At 39.0% G+C, this 17,312-nt stretch overlaps 1 protein-coding gene across 5 annotated transcripts in view; it reads left to right on the plus strand.

The window, feature by feature from the left end:
• DIS3L (DIS3 like exosome 3'-5' exoribonuclease) overlaps window positions 1–17,312 on the plus strand; it is a 30,651-nt gene extending 13,339 nt beyond the window's left edge. For 3 of the 5 annotated variants that reach the window (XM_081151735.1, XM_081151736.1, XM_081151737.1), the window contains exons 5-17: window positions 1,487–1,663; window positions 2,696–2,774; window positions 3,764–3,943; window positions 6,487–6,656; window positions 7,762–7,923; window positions 9,631–9,878; window positions 10,447–10,539; window positions 12,232–12,765; window positions 14,563–14,717; window positions 14,818–14,996; window positions 16,081–16,226; window positions 16,705–16,879; window positions 16,967–17,312. In XM_081151735.1, coding sequence (XP_081007861.1) covers window positions 1,487–1,663; window positions 2,696–2,774; window positions 3,764–3,943; window positions 6,487–6,656; window positions 7,762–7,923; window positions 9,631–9,878; window positions 10,447–10,539; window positions 12,232–12,765; window positions 14,563–14,717; window positions 14,818–14,996; window positions 16,081–16,226; window positions 16,705–16,879; window positions 16,967–17,275 — 2,607 coding nt within the window. In that variant the 3' untranslated portion in view covers window positions 17,276–17,312. The remainder of the gene's footprint in view (window positions 1–1,486; window positions 1,664–2,695; window positions 2,775–3,763; window positions 3,944–6,486; window positions 6,657–7,761; window positions 7,924–9,630; window positions 9,879–10,446; window positions 10,540–12,231; window positions 12,766–14,562; window positions 14,718–14,817; window positions 14,997–16,080; window positions 16,227–16,704; window positions 16,880–16,966) is intronic. The other 2 variants (XM_081151739.1, XM_081151738.1) reach the window with 2 other exon arrangements.

Here is a 17,312-nt window from a genome sequence, read left to right on the forward strand (position 1 = left end):
CTTCTTACTGAGTTGCCTGTTTTGTTTCATACTAGTCACATTCTTGTTTTAAGTGCCTTTTAATTTTAACAGTTCACTTTACAGTGCTGTTTACAGAAGTTATTTGTTAAATAAAAATGCATAAATTTAAACACACACAGACACACTAGTGCGCCTTTGCAGACAACTTTTACCTGATCCCCCCTTACACAGTTTTCTGAATTATGTTTTCCACCAAAGCAACTGCCACAAATCCTAAGTAAATATTTCCTGTTCTCCTAGAAACAATCAGACTCAGCTTTTACCAAACCGTTGGCATCTGAGGCTCATGTTGGTAGTGCGTAACAGTTGCTTTTTGTCCTTGTAAATTGAGCAGAGACTAATTCTCGGTGCTCATCAGTGATAATTGACCACAGAACTAGGGTACTGATGTTAGCACAGACAGAACTTCCGTAAGGACTAGGGAAAGAACAGAAGCAGTTTGAACAGGACCCTGAAATTAGTGGGAGAAATGCTGGAGTTAACAACAAGGATCATTTATTTTCTTTTTAAGTTGAGAAAAGAGAATGTGGTAGACTGTACCTGAGACTTAAAGTTGAGTTAAAATCACATCTGAATTCGATTTTATTTAGTGAGAGTCAACCATTTGAGGCAGTGTTCCCTGGACACACAGAGTAGAAGTGACACAGCCAACCTCACCACACCATTCTCTTGTGGGCAGTCGCTTTGGGGTTTTGTCCCAGGGCCTTTTTGAAAAAATTACTCCAAGATGTGCAATAGTATTCAGTAATATTGGCGGGAACTCTGACCACTTGTTTCAAAGTTATGTTTCATACCAGGTCATCACACTAACAGCAACATCGAGTGTACCTACATGAGGAGTTTTACTACATCTGTGGATGTCATAGAAAAAGGCTCAGTCCTCTGGGAGCTGATGAAGTAGGGGAAAGCCTAACACCATAGAATAATTTGCTTGCTTGACTTTCCCTGCTCTCTGCTCATTTGACATTGTCAGTGGATTAGGTGAAGGGAGACATTTCCTTATACACTTTACTACTTGCCACTTTTATGTGCTTAAGTTTCTTATAAATTTCAAACATTTCAGGGTGGGATAAAAAAGACAAGAATGCACATGTAGGAGCTTTATCTGTCCATACATTGTAGGCCATTACGTGCAGCAATGATGTACATATAAAGACAGGCAGACCGTGTGTGTGCATGTGTGTATGTATGGAGAGAGAGAGAAGGAGATTTGAGAGTTCAGAGTAATCAGGGAAGTGGAAGCCTTCCATGGTAGGGACAGCCTCCCTAGGCTTCATTGGCCAGTCTTCAGGTTAATGAGATGGTAGAGAATGAACCAGTAGCATGAGACTTAGGCAGATAATGCTCATTTGGCACATCTTCAAAACTGCATGCCGGCAGTTCCTGTTTGGGAGTTTTTATAATGCTACTATAATGAAGAATTACTCTTCTGACCATGTTTCTCTTGTGCCTCTATTGAATGCAGAATTACCTGGACAATTTTTGGCCTGATTTAAAAGCCGCCCATGAGCTTTGTGATTCTATCCTTCAGTCTCGCCGGGAAAGAGAGAATGAGAGTCAGGAGAGCCACAGGAAGGAGTACCCAGAACATCTTCCCCTGGAAGTGTTAGAAGCTGGCATTAAGTCTGGACGCTATACCCAGGTGAGGTATGAAGAGTAGGCATCAGGACCAGCCAGTATGTTTTCTTCTTTATTTGCCTCCTGTCACAGGTGTCTAATTTCAAAGGCTGTAAACAAGATGGGTGGGTGTGAGTAAGCCAGGGCTGGCGATGTTTAAGGTGCTCTGGGAGCCATTCTTCCTATAGACAGGGCTGTCTGGTTGGAGCTGCTCTATAATGTTCTTAATTGGGTTACATATTGAGCATCACATGAGTAGCCTTATAAATGCCTCCTGTCACTGGGAAAGAGAATGTATTTTTGAATCAAGGTCTGGAGGTTTGGCAAAATTGTAAAATTGGTGAAATTTGGCTTCTTTAATCCATTGCCATTTCATCTGGGGGATGATGAAGGTCCTTCATCATCCTCCAGAACCAAAATGCTGGTCAGGGTCTTGAGAAGAAATTGGATAAAATTATTCAGATTTTAAGTTTTATATGTATGTATGTGTGTGTGTGTGTGTGTGTGTGTGTGTGTGTGTGTATCCATGCTGTTTTATCACATGTGTAGATTTGTTTATCCTCCTCTGCAATCAGGGTACAGAACTGTTCTGTCTTGGATTTTACATTTTTAACAAGCCACTCAGATGACTTTCATACAGGCGGAAGTTTGAGAATACCACACTGAAGTCCCTCCCTAAAGTGTGGGTATTTTAAATGATATACCTAGAGGGGCTAATGCTTCCAACTTGGGAGTAAAGTTCACAACATTCCTAGGAGGGCACTCTGAGAAAGAAGGTTTTTTAAAGATCACTCATCTCTTAGGTAAGATAGATCCTGGCACTTTCAACACTTGGTATAGCTAAGAGCAGTTCAAAATGATGGTGTATTCTGTAGAGAAAAGAAACCTTGATGATTAATATTATTTCTAAACCAAGGGATCACATGCCTTATAAGAATATTATGGGGATATTTTCATATAGTTCTTTAAATTTTTTCATAGTTTTTGAAAACTGTACCTTTTGGAGGTAAAGCAGGCAGGAAAAAAATTTTCACATTGATTTTTATTATGATTTCAGGGAATTCTGAATGTCAACAAACACAGAGCACAAATAGAAGCTTTTGTGCGACTTCAAGGAGCCAGCAGTAAAGATTCAGGTTCAGTATAAACCTTACATAAATCTCCATGCCAGCTGTTCATTCTGATATTACGCAGTGAAGAAAGCAGAGTTGAAATTGTCACATTGTATATGCCATGTCAGACATCCCCATGTACATTGGGTGTGTGGGATCATGAGTTGATTTTTTCCCCCTAACTTTTTATTGATAGTTTCTGATTTTATTGTCATAAACTTTTAAAATTATAATAGCTAATATTTTATTGAGTGGTTACTATATATCAAGAACTTTTCTAAACACTTAACAGGTATTATTGTTTTCCACCTTTTATACCTGAGGATACACAAGGCTACATGTGGGGAAACTAAAATCCAGAGAAGCACAGTAGCTTGCCCAAGATCAACACCTGCTGAGTGGGGGGCTGAGACCGCCACTAAGGCAATGTGACCATGATTTTAAGACACTGCCCTGAACTGCCTCAATGTGCTATATTGCCTCATTGGAACCACTAAAACAGTAAAAAATGAAAAAAAAGTGTAAATAAGTTGTATGATGGAGTGTACGTCCTACTTCTGCAATGACAAGGTGAAGAAAACCCTGACAGTCAAGGGAGCATGGCTGGGTTGAAGGAGAATGCAAAGCAGTGGCTTTCTCAGGGCTTCTGCACTTCAGAGTCATCCCTGTCAGTTTGGCAGCACCCTTAGTTCATCAGCCTGCTGGCCACGCCCGGCTGTGGGGCCCCTCCAGGTGTGTGACAGAATCCCAGTGTAGGCTTACATGGTCTCATGCAGGGAACTGTTACGTACCTTAAAAGGTGATTGAAAGCACATTATACGCTATGACGTGGTGGCCATGTTTCCTCATTCATAACCTATGGAACAAAAGAAGCTTGACCTATTTTTTGAAAGAAGGAAGCTTTTCTTTGTAGGAAAGCTGATTAGACCTCAGATATATTATGTTTGATGTGCCTCACTGGTGTGGTATCCCCCTTGGCTTTATTGGGTTTCTCTGTGCTGTCCCAAACACAGGTTTAGTTAGTGACATCCTAATCCATGGGATGAAGGCTCGAAACCGCTCGATTCACGGAGACATGGTAGTTGTGGAACTGCTTCCTAAAAGTGAATGGAAAGGAAGAACTGCTGCCTTGTGTGAGAATGACAGCGATGACAAGGCCACCGGAGAGTCCCCAAGTGAGCCCATGCCCACAGGTGAGCCAGTTGGAAAGTCACACAGTTATCCATTTTTCATGTGAAATGTTTGTTTTTCCTCGCCTTAACCACCCAGAAATATTGCTATTATTAATATGTGATATTGGCTTTTTTCCTACATTATCAGTTTCCCCTCTCTGCAGGTTTTATTTTATTCTCATCAGCACCCATATAGGCTGTAATATCTCCCGTCTTAAAGGCAGAACTCCCTTGAGTCCCACATCCCCTATAGCTACCACTCTTTTCTCTGCTTCAGTTTGTGGCAAGACTCAGTGAAACAGTTAACTCTGCACTCTCTCTGCTTCCTCTTTACCTATTTACTCCCAAAGACACTACATTCAGATACACCTCCCTCCACCCCAAAAAGAAAACCTTGACCTCTTGCCAAGGTCACCAGCAATCTCTTTGCCAGTAGTCCTTGGCATCTATAACCTGTGGGCAGCACTTGGCCTGTGGACCACATCCTTATCATTGACTTCTGGGTTCTTCCCTCCCCTGCTGGTTGCTGCTCCTCAGTTTCTTTGCTGGTTCCTCTCATCTTATTGTCTCTCCTCTTGGATGAACCCAGCTCCTCTCTGGATCTCTTTTTTCCTGTGCACTCTCCCTAGGAGAGCTCACTCAGTCCTCTGGCTTTCTATTTCCAGCCCAGAGCCCATTAGGCTCCAGTCTTGTTTACTCAGTTATCTATTTGGCATCTTCCCCTGGATATCTAATGGGCATCTCAAACTTAACTTGCCTAATAACACATTTCCAGTTTCCACCCGCAAGCCCACTCCTCTCCTAATCTTCCCCATCTCCATAAATGGCAAGTTCATTTTTACAGTTGGTTAACCCAAAGACCCTGGAGTCCTTCTTGAACTTTCTTTCACACGTAAGCAAGTCCTGACAGCTCTAACTGAATTCAGCTACTCCACACTGTACCACTTCTCTCCTAATTCAGTCCACTAGAACCCTTGGTGAGATTTTCCCAGCAGCCTCCTTACTGTTCTTCTGCTCCAACCCTTGCTCCCAGATAGTCTTTTCTCCACACAGGAGCCACAGTGATCCTTTTAAAAGTCTAGGTCTTGCTACGTCTCTGCTCAAAACTCTCCAGTGGCTGCTTCCTGTTTTTCTCAGAATAAAATCCTTACTCTGGCCTACAAGGTCCTGCCAGCTTGGGCTGCCTCCTGTCATTGTCCTCTTTATCATTCTGCTCCTGCCACCCCCAGAAACAAGCTGTCCCCAAACATCCTTATACCTCCTTTCCTCACTTCAAGTCTCTGTCAATATCACTTTATTTGAAATAGCTGCTACTTCTGACCCTTTATTACTCTTGGTCACCTTACCCTACTTACTACATCTTTCTTAGCAATCATCATGACCTCACATATATTTATTGTTTACTGTTTCCCACCCCCACAGACTCCCAGGCCAGAATGTATACTCTGGAAAATCAAGGACTTAACTTTGATACTGCTGTAATCCCTGTGCCTAGAACAGGGCGATTCCTAGTAGGGGGTTAATAAATGTCTGTGAAAAGGAAAGATAGCACTTTTAAATCTTAGTTTGTTTTTACAGTCAGTGATTATTAAAAGTGTTGTATATCAGACTTAAATGATTTGTATCCTTTCCTGTGTATCATGTTGGACCAAACAATCTTGGCTAGTAGGAAAATGAAAGAAAAATAGCAAAAATGCACAGTAGAGAGCATGGGTTTAAAAAAGTGAAAATCAGCCTGGCCAGGCGTGGCACAGCAGTTGAGCATCAACCTAGGATCCAGGAGATTTCTGTTCGATTCCCGGTCAGGGCACAAGCCTGAGTTGCCGGCTCAATCCCCATTCAGGAGCGTGCAGGAGGCAGCGGATCAATGATGACTCTCTCATCATTGATGTTTCTCTCTCTCTCTCTCGCCCTTCCTCTCTCTGAAATCAATGAAGACATATTTTTTTAAAAAAATAAATTTTTAAAAAATAAATAAATAAGTGAAAATCAGTCCTGGCCAGTTTGACTCATGGTTAGAGCCCCTGCCTGAGGAGTGAAGAGTTCTGGGTTTGAGTCCGGCCAAGGGCACATACCTGATTACAGGCTCAATCCCCAGCCCCGGTAGGGGCACGTGCAGGAGACAACCAATCAATGCAGTGTTTCTCTCTCTCTCTCTCTCTCTCCCCACACACACTCTCTGAAAAAAAGCAATGGAAAAAATATCCTCAGGTGAGGATTTAAAAAAAAAAAGTGAAAATCATTGACTTTTCCCAGCATACCTAAACCTGGGGTTGATAAAGACAAAAGAGAAAGTGGGACTAATGGATCTAAGTGTCACATCAGACCCCTCAGAAGAAAGGGCGTACTGACAGTGTCATTAAAAAGTTTTTTGAAATCCATTGTAATAATAAAATTCTAGGAAGGCAAATGTTTAAGCATCTCTCACCATGTGTGGATGTGCTTGAAAAAATGGGACATTGTTTTTCCTGGTCTTTTCCTCACTCACTACTGAACTTGTCAGAGTCCAGATAGGTGAAATCTCCCACTAAGGTTTTGTTTTGTTTTGTTTTGTTCCTCCAAAGGCAGAGTTGTAGGCATCCTTCAGAAGAACTGGCGGGATTATGTGGTGACATTTCCATCCAAAGAAGAGGTCCAATCTCAGGGCAAAAATGCTCAGAAAATACTAGTTACACCTTGGGATTACAGAATCCCTAAAATCCGAATCAGCACTCAGCAAGCAGAAGCCCTCCAGGTAGCTGACATTGTACTTCTACTGTTTTCCCTCCTGTCTCTGCCAGCTTTCGAGCAGTACCAGAAAACATTGTTCATTCCTTTGCATAAGAAGGGATAAATTATTGATGGCATTTGGCATTTGAGATCCTGTTTTTTAAAAATTCTAAATATATAGAACCATCTATTCAGTAGTACTTGGTTAATGAATGAAGGCCAGAGAGAAACCATCCTAGAAAGAGCTGTGTAAGACAACTAGGGAGAACATACATTATCCAGCTGTCCAACACAGAAACTTTGGATAGATACACTGTGCCAACACTAACACACTTTCTTCTAGCAAGCGATACAGAAATACGATCACTCTGCCCTATAGAGATGATATAGTGATACTTCAGAGAATCGATTATCCATAAAGGAATGTAGCACCAGAGAGAAGACATAAACAAGAAAGTTAGAAATTAACCTTCACTGTGGCAAAGACTGGAAGCATCACCCAGTTTGATTTGCCTGATGTTTTGTTGTTTCTAAATGAGACACTGAAGCAGGATGTCCCCAGCCTGGTCCCCAACCTGGTCATTGTGTATCTTTGCATCTGAAGCCTTATACAGGCTTTCTGAGGCCAGTTGGAACTACTGCTTTCCTTATCTGTGGTTTGCTGGAAATTTGAGGCATTGGGGTTCAATCACACTGATACCTTCTTCAGCACCGGAAGATCTGTCTTAAGAAATTAGAAAGTAACTCCCACACACACAAAATTGAGGTTTTTGTTCTGAAATTTAATTTGGACTGTGCATAAATGGGTTTTTCCATGTTGTTGCAAATGTTAACTAAAATGTGTTAGTTGGCTTTCTTTAATAGACTAAAATTTCCAGCCCATTTGCTTGATGTAGAGAGGTGATGCTTCCCTTCAAAGCACTGGGCCAAGCATTTATATACCATCTGGAATTTAGTAAAACAGGAAGATCTATTAAAAAATAAAAAAATAAAAAAGCACCCACTATTTGCAAATTGGCTACTCTCTTTGGAGCTTGATGCAGTTTATCTCTTACTTGTTTGGTGCTTCTAAGTGATCCATTTAACTCCTGGCGTTGGACTCATGTTTTTTCCCCCCTCCTTTTGGGCAGGACTTCAGGGTGATTGTGCGCATTGATTCCTGGGAGTCGACATCTGTGTATCCAAATGGACATTTTGTGCGTGTTTTAGGAAGAATTGGAGATCTGGAAGGAGAAATTGCAACCATCCTGGTGGAAAACAGTATTTCAGTTGCCCCTTTCTCAGAAGCTCAGGTCAGATTTCCCCAAGAACTTTAGTTGGGTGAAAGACATTGTACATTTTCTTTTTGCCTTTTTTTGTTGTTTGTTTCACCATTAAGAAATAAAAAGATCTTTGCACTATGTCATAATCCACAGATAATGGAAAAATCTCACTCCTCTTTATTCTGTGTTTGGACCAGACTGAAGTCAGCTTCAAGCGCAGAGTTAGTTTCCTATAGTCTCATAGTTAATGTTTTCCATTTTCCAACTGTGCTTAAAAATGGTATGTCAGTGTCTTATAGTCAGTATGCGTCCATCCCCAGCAACTGCAAGGGTACCTAGTTACAGACCCACTGGGCTCCACTCCCTATCATAATTATTCAACTGGAGGCCTGCAGAAAGCTGCAGGAAGCAGCTTGTTGGGTTCCATGCATCTCTGATCCATGGATAAAAAATATCATGCTCATTATGAAACAGTTTTTGTAACCTTTACAGAAGACAAAACTTTCATGAACATAAAACACCAGCTATTTTCATCACTTTGTGATCTTCTAAAGTCCCCATAAATCTCGTTTATTATTCTTGCTTAGCTATATTCATAGTGTGCACACACTATTTTCTGTTCTGCTTTTATCAGTTAAAATTATTTGTATATATTGACATAGCCTACTTATTTTTAATAGTTATGGCAAGTTATTGCATATTGATGTACTCTAGTTTGCTTAAGCATTCCTCAGTTGTTGGGCATTTGTGCTGTTTAATTTTTCAGTATTATAAAAAAATGCTACTTCAAATACTTTTTATAAACATTGCTTTTTTTTTTTTCTTTTTAATTATTTTCCTTGGAATGTAATCCTTAAAGTGAGATTACCAAATCAAAGGACATAAAAAATTTAAATAGCTTTTGTTATGTATTGGCAGATTGCTCTCCAGAAAAATTGGACCAGTTTGCATTACTATCAAGAGCATATGGGTGCTCTGATTTTCACTGGAGTTTTTGACAGAAAAGTAGCTATATTAGTAAAACATTTTAGAATATTTTACATTATTAAATTTTTATGTTTAACATTAGTTTCTGGAAATTATTTGTTGACTTGTTTCAGCTCTTAGTGAAAATGTTAGGATAAAATAAAGCATGGATTAGACTTACAGGACTAGAATTCTCTTCCCTTTTAGCCTACTTAACTGCAAATTGATGGTTTAAATGGGCAATAATGGAGGGAAATGCCCTAGATTGGTCCTGCTTAAATTATCTTGGAGGAATATGCTTTTTTTTTTTTTTTTCTGGAATAAGCTTTTAATATTTGGGACATGTTGATTTTTTTTCAGGGCTTGACTTAAATTAAAAGCTCAACTAAATTTAACTAAACGGATCACTTGAAAATGGGGTAGAGGCTGTACTCTTGATATACCACCCATTCATTTCTTCTGCAGCCCCCATAACTAAAGAGGCTGGTGAAAGTTGTGGCACATTTCTGTCAGACCGTAAGGATCCCCAAGGACAGGGGACTATGTCTTTTCTATTGACTCCTGACTTTCCAGAGCCTAGCACAGTTCCTGACACAGATGAGGCACCTAATAAATCATTATTGATCAAAAGAAGCAAACATAGGTTAATTGCAGAGGGTAATGTGTAATTAATGGGATTTCTATGAGGTCACATTGAGATTGTCAGAGAGTAGATTTTTATAGGAAATGGTGCTGGGGAAATTGCTCAGTATTTGGCCTCTCATTGTACAGATGTGTAAGATGCCGGTAAATACACCAGAAAATCCCTGGAAGGTGAGTCCTGAAGAGGAACAAAAACGTAGAGACTTAAGGAAAACCCATCTTGTATTCAGCATTGACCCCAAAGGTTGTGAAGATGTGGATGACACGCTCTCAGTCAGAACCTTAAGTAATGGCAACCTGGAGCTCGGGGTCCACATTGCAGATGTCACACACTTTGTGGCACCAAATTCTTATATTGACATTGAAGCTAAGACAAGGTAATGCTATGTGAACTCAGCATTGTGATTATGTATATGTAACTGTAATGTATTTTGTAACTATGCTAGTTTCAGATTTTCAAAAGATAGATTTCACAATTTATTACAGTTCTGAAGATCTCTTCCAGAAAAAAACAACAACTGAGGTCCACGTCCCCTTTTCCTTTAGAAAAATAGTACCTTGATCAGTGTACCTTGCTTTTTGTAACTGAACCTTTTCACACATTGTTTCCTTCTAAATTGAAATGGGTTAAATTTTTCATGTAGCAGTATACTATTTTATATAAATACTGGATCATTACACTCTAATAGTTTTTATACAACTGAAAGTCATGTCACTTTCTCTTTTTATATCAGTGGAAGCATATTCAGCCCAAAGTGGCATCGCTTAGAAAAGTGGGAACATGGGAATAGCTTTATTACCCAGTCGGCTGCTCTTTATGGAAAAACAACAGCCTTGGGGAATTTGTACTGAGATTTTGGCCGTTTACCTCACAGCAGCCCATGCAGTCAGCTGCTCTGCTTCTTGCTTCTGAAGGTCATGTACCTGTATGTGTGTCATTCACAGGGCCACCACTTACTACTTAGCAGACCGGCGCTATGACATGCTGCCCTCCATCCTCAGCGCTGATCTGTGCTCCCTTCTGGGAGGCGTCGATAGGTGAGTTCATTGTTTTTACCTGTGTGATACCTGGTGCTCTCGCTTCTGGCCTCTTTCCCCTCCTCTTTCCAATGTGCTCTACCACCTCACGCCCCACCCCTGCTTCCCCATGTCCTCTACACTCCTCTGTACCACTTATTTTCAGACAGCTTTGTTTCTCTAGCTTTCCCTTCCCTTCCTCTCCTCTTCTCTCTCTACCTGTGAGGCAGTTTCTCCCCGTTTTTTGGCTTTTTAAAGTCAGCTAAAGTCTGGGAACAAATGGGAACAACTTTGTGCATATGCATTCCCTGGTTGAGGCTGCTTTACATGAGGAGCATGAACTTAGGAAGGTTTTTTTGTTGTTAAAGTTTATATCTATTTTTGAATAGGTAATAAAACTATATAGTCCAAAATTTATAGGTTCTAAAACATATTTAGTGAAAGAATCCCTCCTACAACTCTCCCTTAGTTACCAATTTCTTAAATATTTTTCTAGGTATAATACACATAAGCACAGGTATGGACATATGGTCTTTGTTTTTTACACAAATGGTGATACGTTTTATATACTAGGTGGGGCAAAAGTAGGTTTACAGTTGTTTATATGAAAAATAATGCAATAATAAATAATAATATAAGTATAAACTCTGTGTTTAACGTACTCACAACTGTAAACCTACTTTTGCCACACCCTCAATATGCTGTTCAGCACCTTGCTTTTTTTTTTTTAACTTAAGGATGTATCTTGAGGATCATTCCATGTTAATAAAACGTGCTTATCTATGCAAATATGAATTGTTTCCAATCTTTTGCAATTACAAACCTGTACTGAGTTACTTGGAACATAAGTCATTTCATATGTTTAAAAGTACAGTGTGTGTAGAGCATAAATTGCTACAAGTGGAATTTCTGTGTCAAAGGATATATGTATTTGTGTGACATAGACTTAATCAAATTGCCCTCCAAGAGGTTACAACAATTACATTCTCACCATCAATGTATGAGAATGCTTGTTTCCCACAACCTTTCTAACACAATATATTGTCGCTTTTTATCTTTGCCAATTTGATAGATGAAAATGGTATTTTAGATTGGTTTTAATTTGCATTTTAACTCAGCTACTACCAGTAAAGTTAAACATTTTTTACATGTTTAACAGTTGTTTATGTATCCCTTTCTGTAACTATTTCATGTTTCTTTTTGAGTTTTTGATCTATTAGTAATGGATTTATAAAAGCTTTTTGCATCTTAGGAAAATTAGCCCTTTTTTTTTTATATGAGTTGCAAGTGTTGCAAGTTTTTAAATAGAGTGATTTGGTAGCTAAGTGGTTCTTTACTAAAGGAACTTTTGGCTAATTTACCACTCATCAAGACTGGTATCATAGTTCAGTGTCATCCTATATGACTTGAAAGGCTTTGCTCTTCTTTACTAGAGAGCCAATAGACTTGACTCCATCAGTGCTATACTATTCTAATTAAAATGGAGAACTGTGAGGTAAGGTTTGCAACATTACATGTGAACTCATTTCAGATTTGCTCAGAGCTCAGTGGAACCTAGTCTAACTTTGATTTAGTGGTGGAATGTTTAGGTTGAAACATCAAACCAAAAACCTGTAGCGATGCCATTTATTTCAAGTTATACTTAGGGTTTAGTTCTGCTTGCTTCAAAAATGGAAGAATTAAATAATGATTTCAGTGTTACTGGTTTTGTAGGTATGCTGTAAGTGTCATGTGGGAATTGGATAAAACCTCCTATGAAATTAAGAAAGTGTGGTATGGCAGAACCATTATTCGATCAGCATACAAACTGTTTTATGAAGCAGCCCAGGAACTACTGGATGGGAACTTTAGCATCATTGATGATATTCCGGAATTCAGAGACTTGGATGAGAAGAGCAGACAGGCCAAGCTAGAGGAGCTGGTGTGGGCAATTGGAAAGCTGACTGACATAGCACACCACGTCCGAGCTAAACGAGACCTCTGTGGTGCCCTGGAACTGGAAGGGGTGGAAGTTCGCATACAGCTAGATGAAAAGAAGAACATTCAAGACCTCATCCCCCAGCAGCCCCTGGAAGTCCATGAGACGGTGGCCGAATGCATGATCCTGGCCAACCACTGGGTAGCCAAGAAGATCTGGGAGAGCTTCCCTCATCAGGCCTTGCTGCGCCAACACCCTCCTCCACACCAGGAGTTTTTCTCAGAACTGAGAGAATGTGCTAAAGCAAAAGGCTTCTTCATAGATACACGGTAATTCCTCTTTTGAGGGGGCAGAGGAATGGAAGGGAATGGTGTACATTTATTTATCCTACGGTAGTTCTTAAAATGTGACAGCCAGATCTTTGACCAAAAATAGAAAACTTTCCTTGGCTCTTTCTTCATATACTATAATGTAAGTATAGAGCCTTAAAATTAAAACAAGTTTATTGAGACATAATTTTGACCCACTATAATTTGTAATACAGAAGTAAGGGACCTTGATGTAATTTCATCTAGTCCTTAGGCAAATCCCCCAAAATAATTCTATTTATTTCACTACTTTAAAAATGCAGCATATTGCCGGGCCAGTGTGGCTCCAGGAGATCGCAGTTCGATTCCCAGTCAAGGCACATGCTCAGGTTGCGGGCTCAATCCCTAGCAGGGGGCATGCGGGAGGCAGCCAGTCAATGACTCTCTTTCATCATTGATCTATCTCTCTCTTCCTCTCTCTGAAATCAGTAAAATATATATAATTTTTAAATTTAAAAATGCAGCGTATTGTAAGACACCACACTGATGGTAAATTCATACCAACCCTCCATAGACTGAGACTTTTTACTCCCCACCTCCAGGATAAAGTATTTTCCCTGTTAAAAATGATGTATAAAAAGGATTTTTTAGTATTTTTTGTGAAGTAACAGGTCCTAATTTTATTCACTAATCAAAATGGATTTTTTGCCTCTGTCTTTAGATGATAGTATCTTTTTCTGGTTTGTTCGGTGGCTGAGCTCTGTGTGTGTGCGCCAGGCGTATGTGCTAAGGGCTCTCAGATACCATTTTGTGTCATTCATATTTTACAGATAGGGAAATTAAGTCTGGAGAGGTTAAGTAACTTGACTGTAATGTAACAGCTAGCCAGGACTGAGTCAAGATTTGAGTCCAAGTCTGTCAAACTTGAAAGCTCCCAGAAGTGCCCATTGTTACTTTTTTTTTCCGTTCATCATTCTCCACCTTTCTTTTCCCCCTTTTCTCTTAGTGGGCTACACTATAGAACTGAATTATATGCTCTATTATTAAATGTTTAATTCTGTATTTCCTGGGGTTTTAAAAATTATTTGAGAGTAAATAAATAGAATGTTTTGTGTCTCTTTAAATAATAATAATAATAATTTAGGTTTCTTTTCCTTGGGTACCTCAGGTTTAGTTTAGTTTTGCTTTTTAACTCTGGCTCCATAATTATTGATTTAAAAAAAGAGTAAGTCTAACCCTGGCTGGTGTGGCGCAGTTGGTTGGAGCATTGTCCCATGCACCAAAGAGTCATGGGTTCGATTCCCGTTCAGGTAACATACACAAGTTTCAGGTTCCATCCCTGGTCGGAGTGTGTACAGGGGCAACCCATCAATGTTTCTTTCTCACATCGATGTTTCTCTATCTCTCCCTCTCCTTCCTCTCGCTCTAGAATCAATGGAAACATATCCTCAGGTGAGGATTAAAAAAGAAAGAAAGAAAAAGTCCATTCTTCAACCTGTACAGTATGTTTAAGGTTAAGGGTGTTAGGAATTCAACAACCTGCTATGTGCTGATCATTAACTTAACCTCATAGGTATTACCACATTACTCTTTCCTACTTAAGAGACATTTAAATTCTGATACACCTTTTTGTTTAAATCTTAAAATAAAAGTAGATTTCTATAGTTGAAAAGAGTTCCTTCTGAAATGTGTCCAAAATAAATTTCACTGCTGTCAGATGAACGTCGTATTCAGACTGGTAAGTGAAGTATTCTCCTCAGTGTTGACTTATAAATCATTGCTGGGGACTAAATAAAAGTCTTTCCATTTTTTTGTTAGGTCCAATAAGACACTGGCTGATTCTCTGGATAATGCAAATGACCCCAACGATCCCATTGTGAACCGACTGCTCCGCTCTATGGCTATGCAGGCCATGTCTAATGCACTATATTTCTCCACTGGATCCTGTGCGGAGGAGGAGTTCCATCATTATGGTGAATGATAAAAGTTTTCCTTATGTGGCCCTGATCTTGAGCAGGTTGTTTAAAAAGCATTTCTTTTTGTTTATTTTGATCTTTTGGCTTCTTTTTGAAGGTCTTGCATTAGATAAATACACCCACTTTACTTCTCCAATAAGAAGATATGCAGATATTATAGTACATCGATTGTTAATGGCAGCCATTTCAAAAGATAAGAAAATGGAAATTCAGGAAAATTTGTTCAGCAACAAAGATCTTGAGGAATTATGCAGACATATCAACAATAGAAACCGAGTAAGAGGGGTTTTAATTTCTCTTACCCAGTATCTCTTTTGCTAAGAGAATATCTGCTTTATTGTGTAATAGAACAAAGTACCATATATTCTAGCAAATTAAATTTTAGAATTATTCTAACCAAAGAAATAACATGAAAAATTATAAATCTTGTTGAGTAGTTCTTGCTACATTTACAAATGTCCTGAAGTAATTTAATGTGGACTTGGAAGATTTAACAATAGATGTTTTCCCCAAAATGTAGAAATATAAAAGATCATCTATCATCTTACCACACAGAGATAACTTTAGATAATGTTTTTTATTTACAAAAATATTGTACCGTATCTGTTGTTTTGAAATCCGCCTTTTCCCCCCCCACTTAACACCTTATTGATTGCACAGCATGTCAATATACTTACATCATTGTTTTAGAAGCTGCTTTGTGTACTATTTCATATTGTTGCTAATGACTTCAATATTGCATAGCATAGAACTAGATCATTTGGTGACACATAGAATTAGAAACTACCTAAATGTTTAATATACTTTCTATATCCAATGTTCTATAGTTCCGTGCTTTGCAATATTATATCCAGCAGCCATGTTGGCCATTTAAATTTTTTTTTTTTAATCCTCACCAGAGGATATTTTTTCCATTGCTTTTTCAGAGAGTGGAAAGGAGAGAGAGGAAAAAACATTGATGTGAGAGAGACACATCAATTGGTTGCCTCCTGCATGTGCCCCAACTGGGGCCAGGGATCAAGTCTGCAACTGAGGTACATGCTCTTGGCCGGAATCGAATATGGGACCTTTCAGTCCTTGGGCCAACACTCTAACCGCTGAGCCAACTGGCTAGGGCTAAATTGCAATTTTTAGACTGATGTGAGAGAGAAACATCGATCAGTTATCTCCTAAATGCGCCCAGACTGGGGATCGAACCTGCAACCTTCTTGGTGTACAGGATGACACTCCAACCGAGCCACCTGGCTGGGGCAGAATCTAGCCTTTAAAAATGACATCGTTTCTGTGGGATTATGAATTTCATATTTCTTCTGGGAATGTTAGAGAAGTCTGTCATGCTTTGGGATTGTGCTTCTTTTAGGCAGCACAGCATTCTCAGAAGCAGTCTACTGAGCTCTTCCAGTGCATGTATTTTAAAGACAAAGACCAAGAAACTGAGGAGCGTTCCATATCCGATGGGGTTATTTATTCAATTAGAACAAATGGTGTGCTCGTATTTATACCAAGGTATGTTATGTTTAACATAAAAATTGTTAAGAAATCATAGTTAAACTAAAAATGTAAAACACAAATAGTACTTTAGGTATAATTTATTAAGATATTTATTTTAGCAATTATTTGGTTACCATATGAACGTAATGTAATATACAGTGTAGGGCAAAAGTACGTTTACAGTTGTTCACATGGGAAATAATACAATAATCAATAAATAATAATACAAAAATAAACTCTGTGTTTCCCATACTCACAACTGTAAACTTTTGCCCCACCCTGTATAATTCACTATATACAGATAGGATAGGATTTTACTTATTTATTAGCAAGATATTTTGTTTCTATCTGATCAATGAAATAACTATTTGGAGGTAAATTACAGGAAAAATTGTTTTTAATCTAGAAAAAAAACTAGCATTCTAGCTAAGTATACAAGACCTGCATACTAAGAATACATTATCTCTGGATTTTTATTCTGGCAATAATTCAGGTTTGGGATTAAAGGTGCTGCTTATCTAAAAAATAAAGATGGCTTAGTAATCTCATGTGGCCCAGATAGCCGTTGTGAATGGAAACCAGGATCCCTTCAACGATTTCAGAACAAAATCACCTCTACCACAACAGAAGGGGAGTCTGTCACATTCCATTTGTTTGACCATGTAACAGTAAGTCTGTATTTACATTAAATATTGCTTTCAGTGTAAAGAACAAAGAATGTGATTTAATAACATGCATTTTGTCCTCTGCGATAGGTGAGAGTATCTGTACAGGCCTCCCGTTGCCATTCTGATACCATTAGGCTTGAGATAATGAGCAACACACCATACATGATGCCGGAGACAGAACTTTTTCATCAGAGTCCCCTCTTGCTAAAGAATGACTTAGTCAAAGAAGTAACTAGATCTGTGGAGGAAGCTCAGCTTGCCCAAGAAGACAAAGTAAACGTCATTCAGGAAGATTATCAAAAATATTGCCAAACCAAGGGAAGAAGCCTGTACATACTTCTAGAAGAGATTCGGGACCTAGCTCTCCTGGATGTTTCAAACAGTCATGGAATATGAAATACTTACCTTACTTTAATAAAAGAGTTTTATCTGA

Source organism: Miniopterus schreibersii (genome assembly GCF_964146895.1).
Source record: "Miniopterus schreibersii genome assembly, chromosome: 1".
Taxonomy (NCBI): domain Eukaryota; kingdom Metazoa; phylum Chordata; class Mammalia; order Chiroptera; family Miniopteridae; genus Miniopterus; species Miniopterus schreibersii.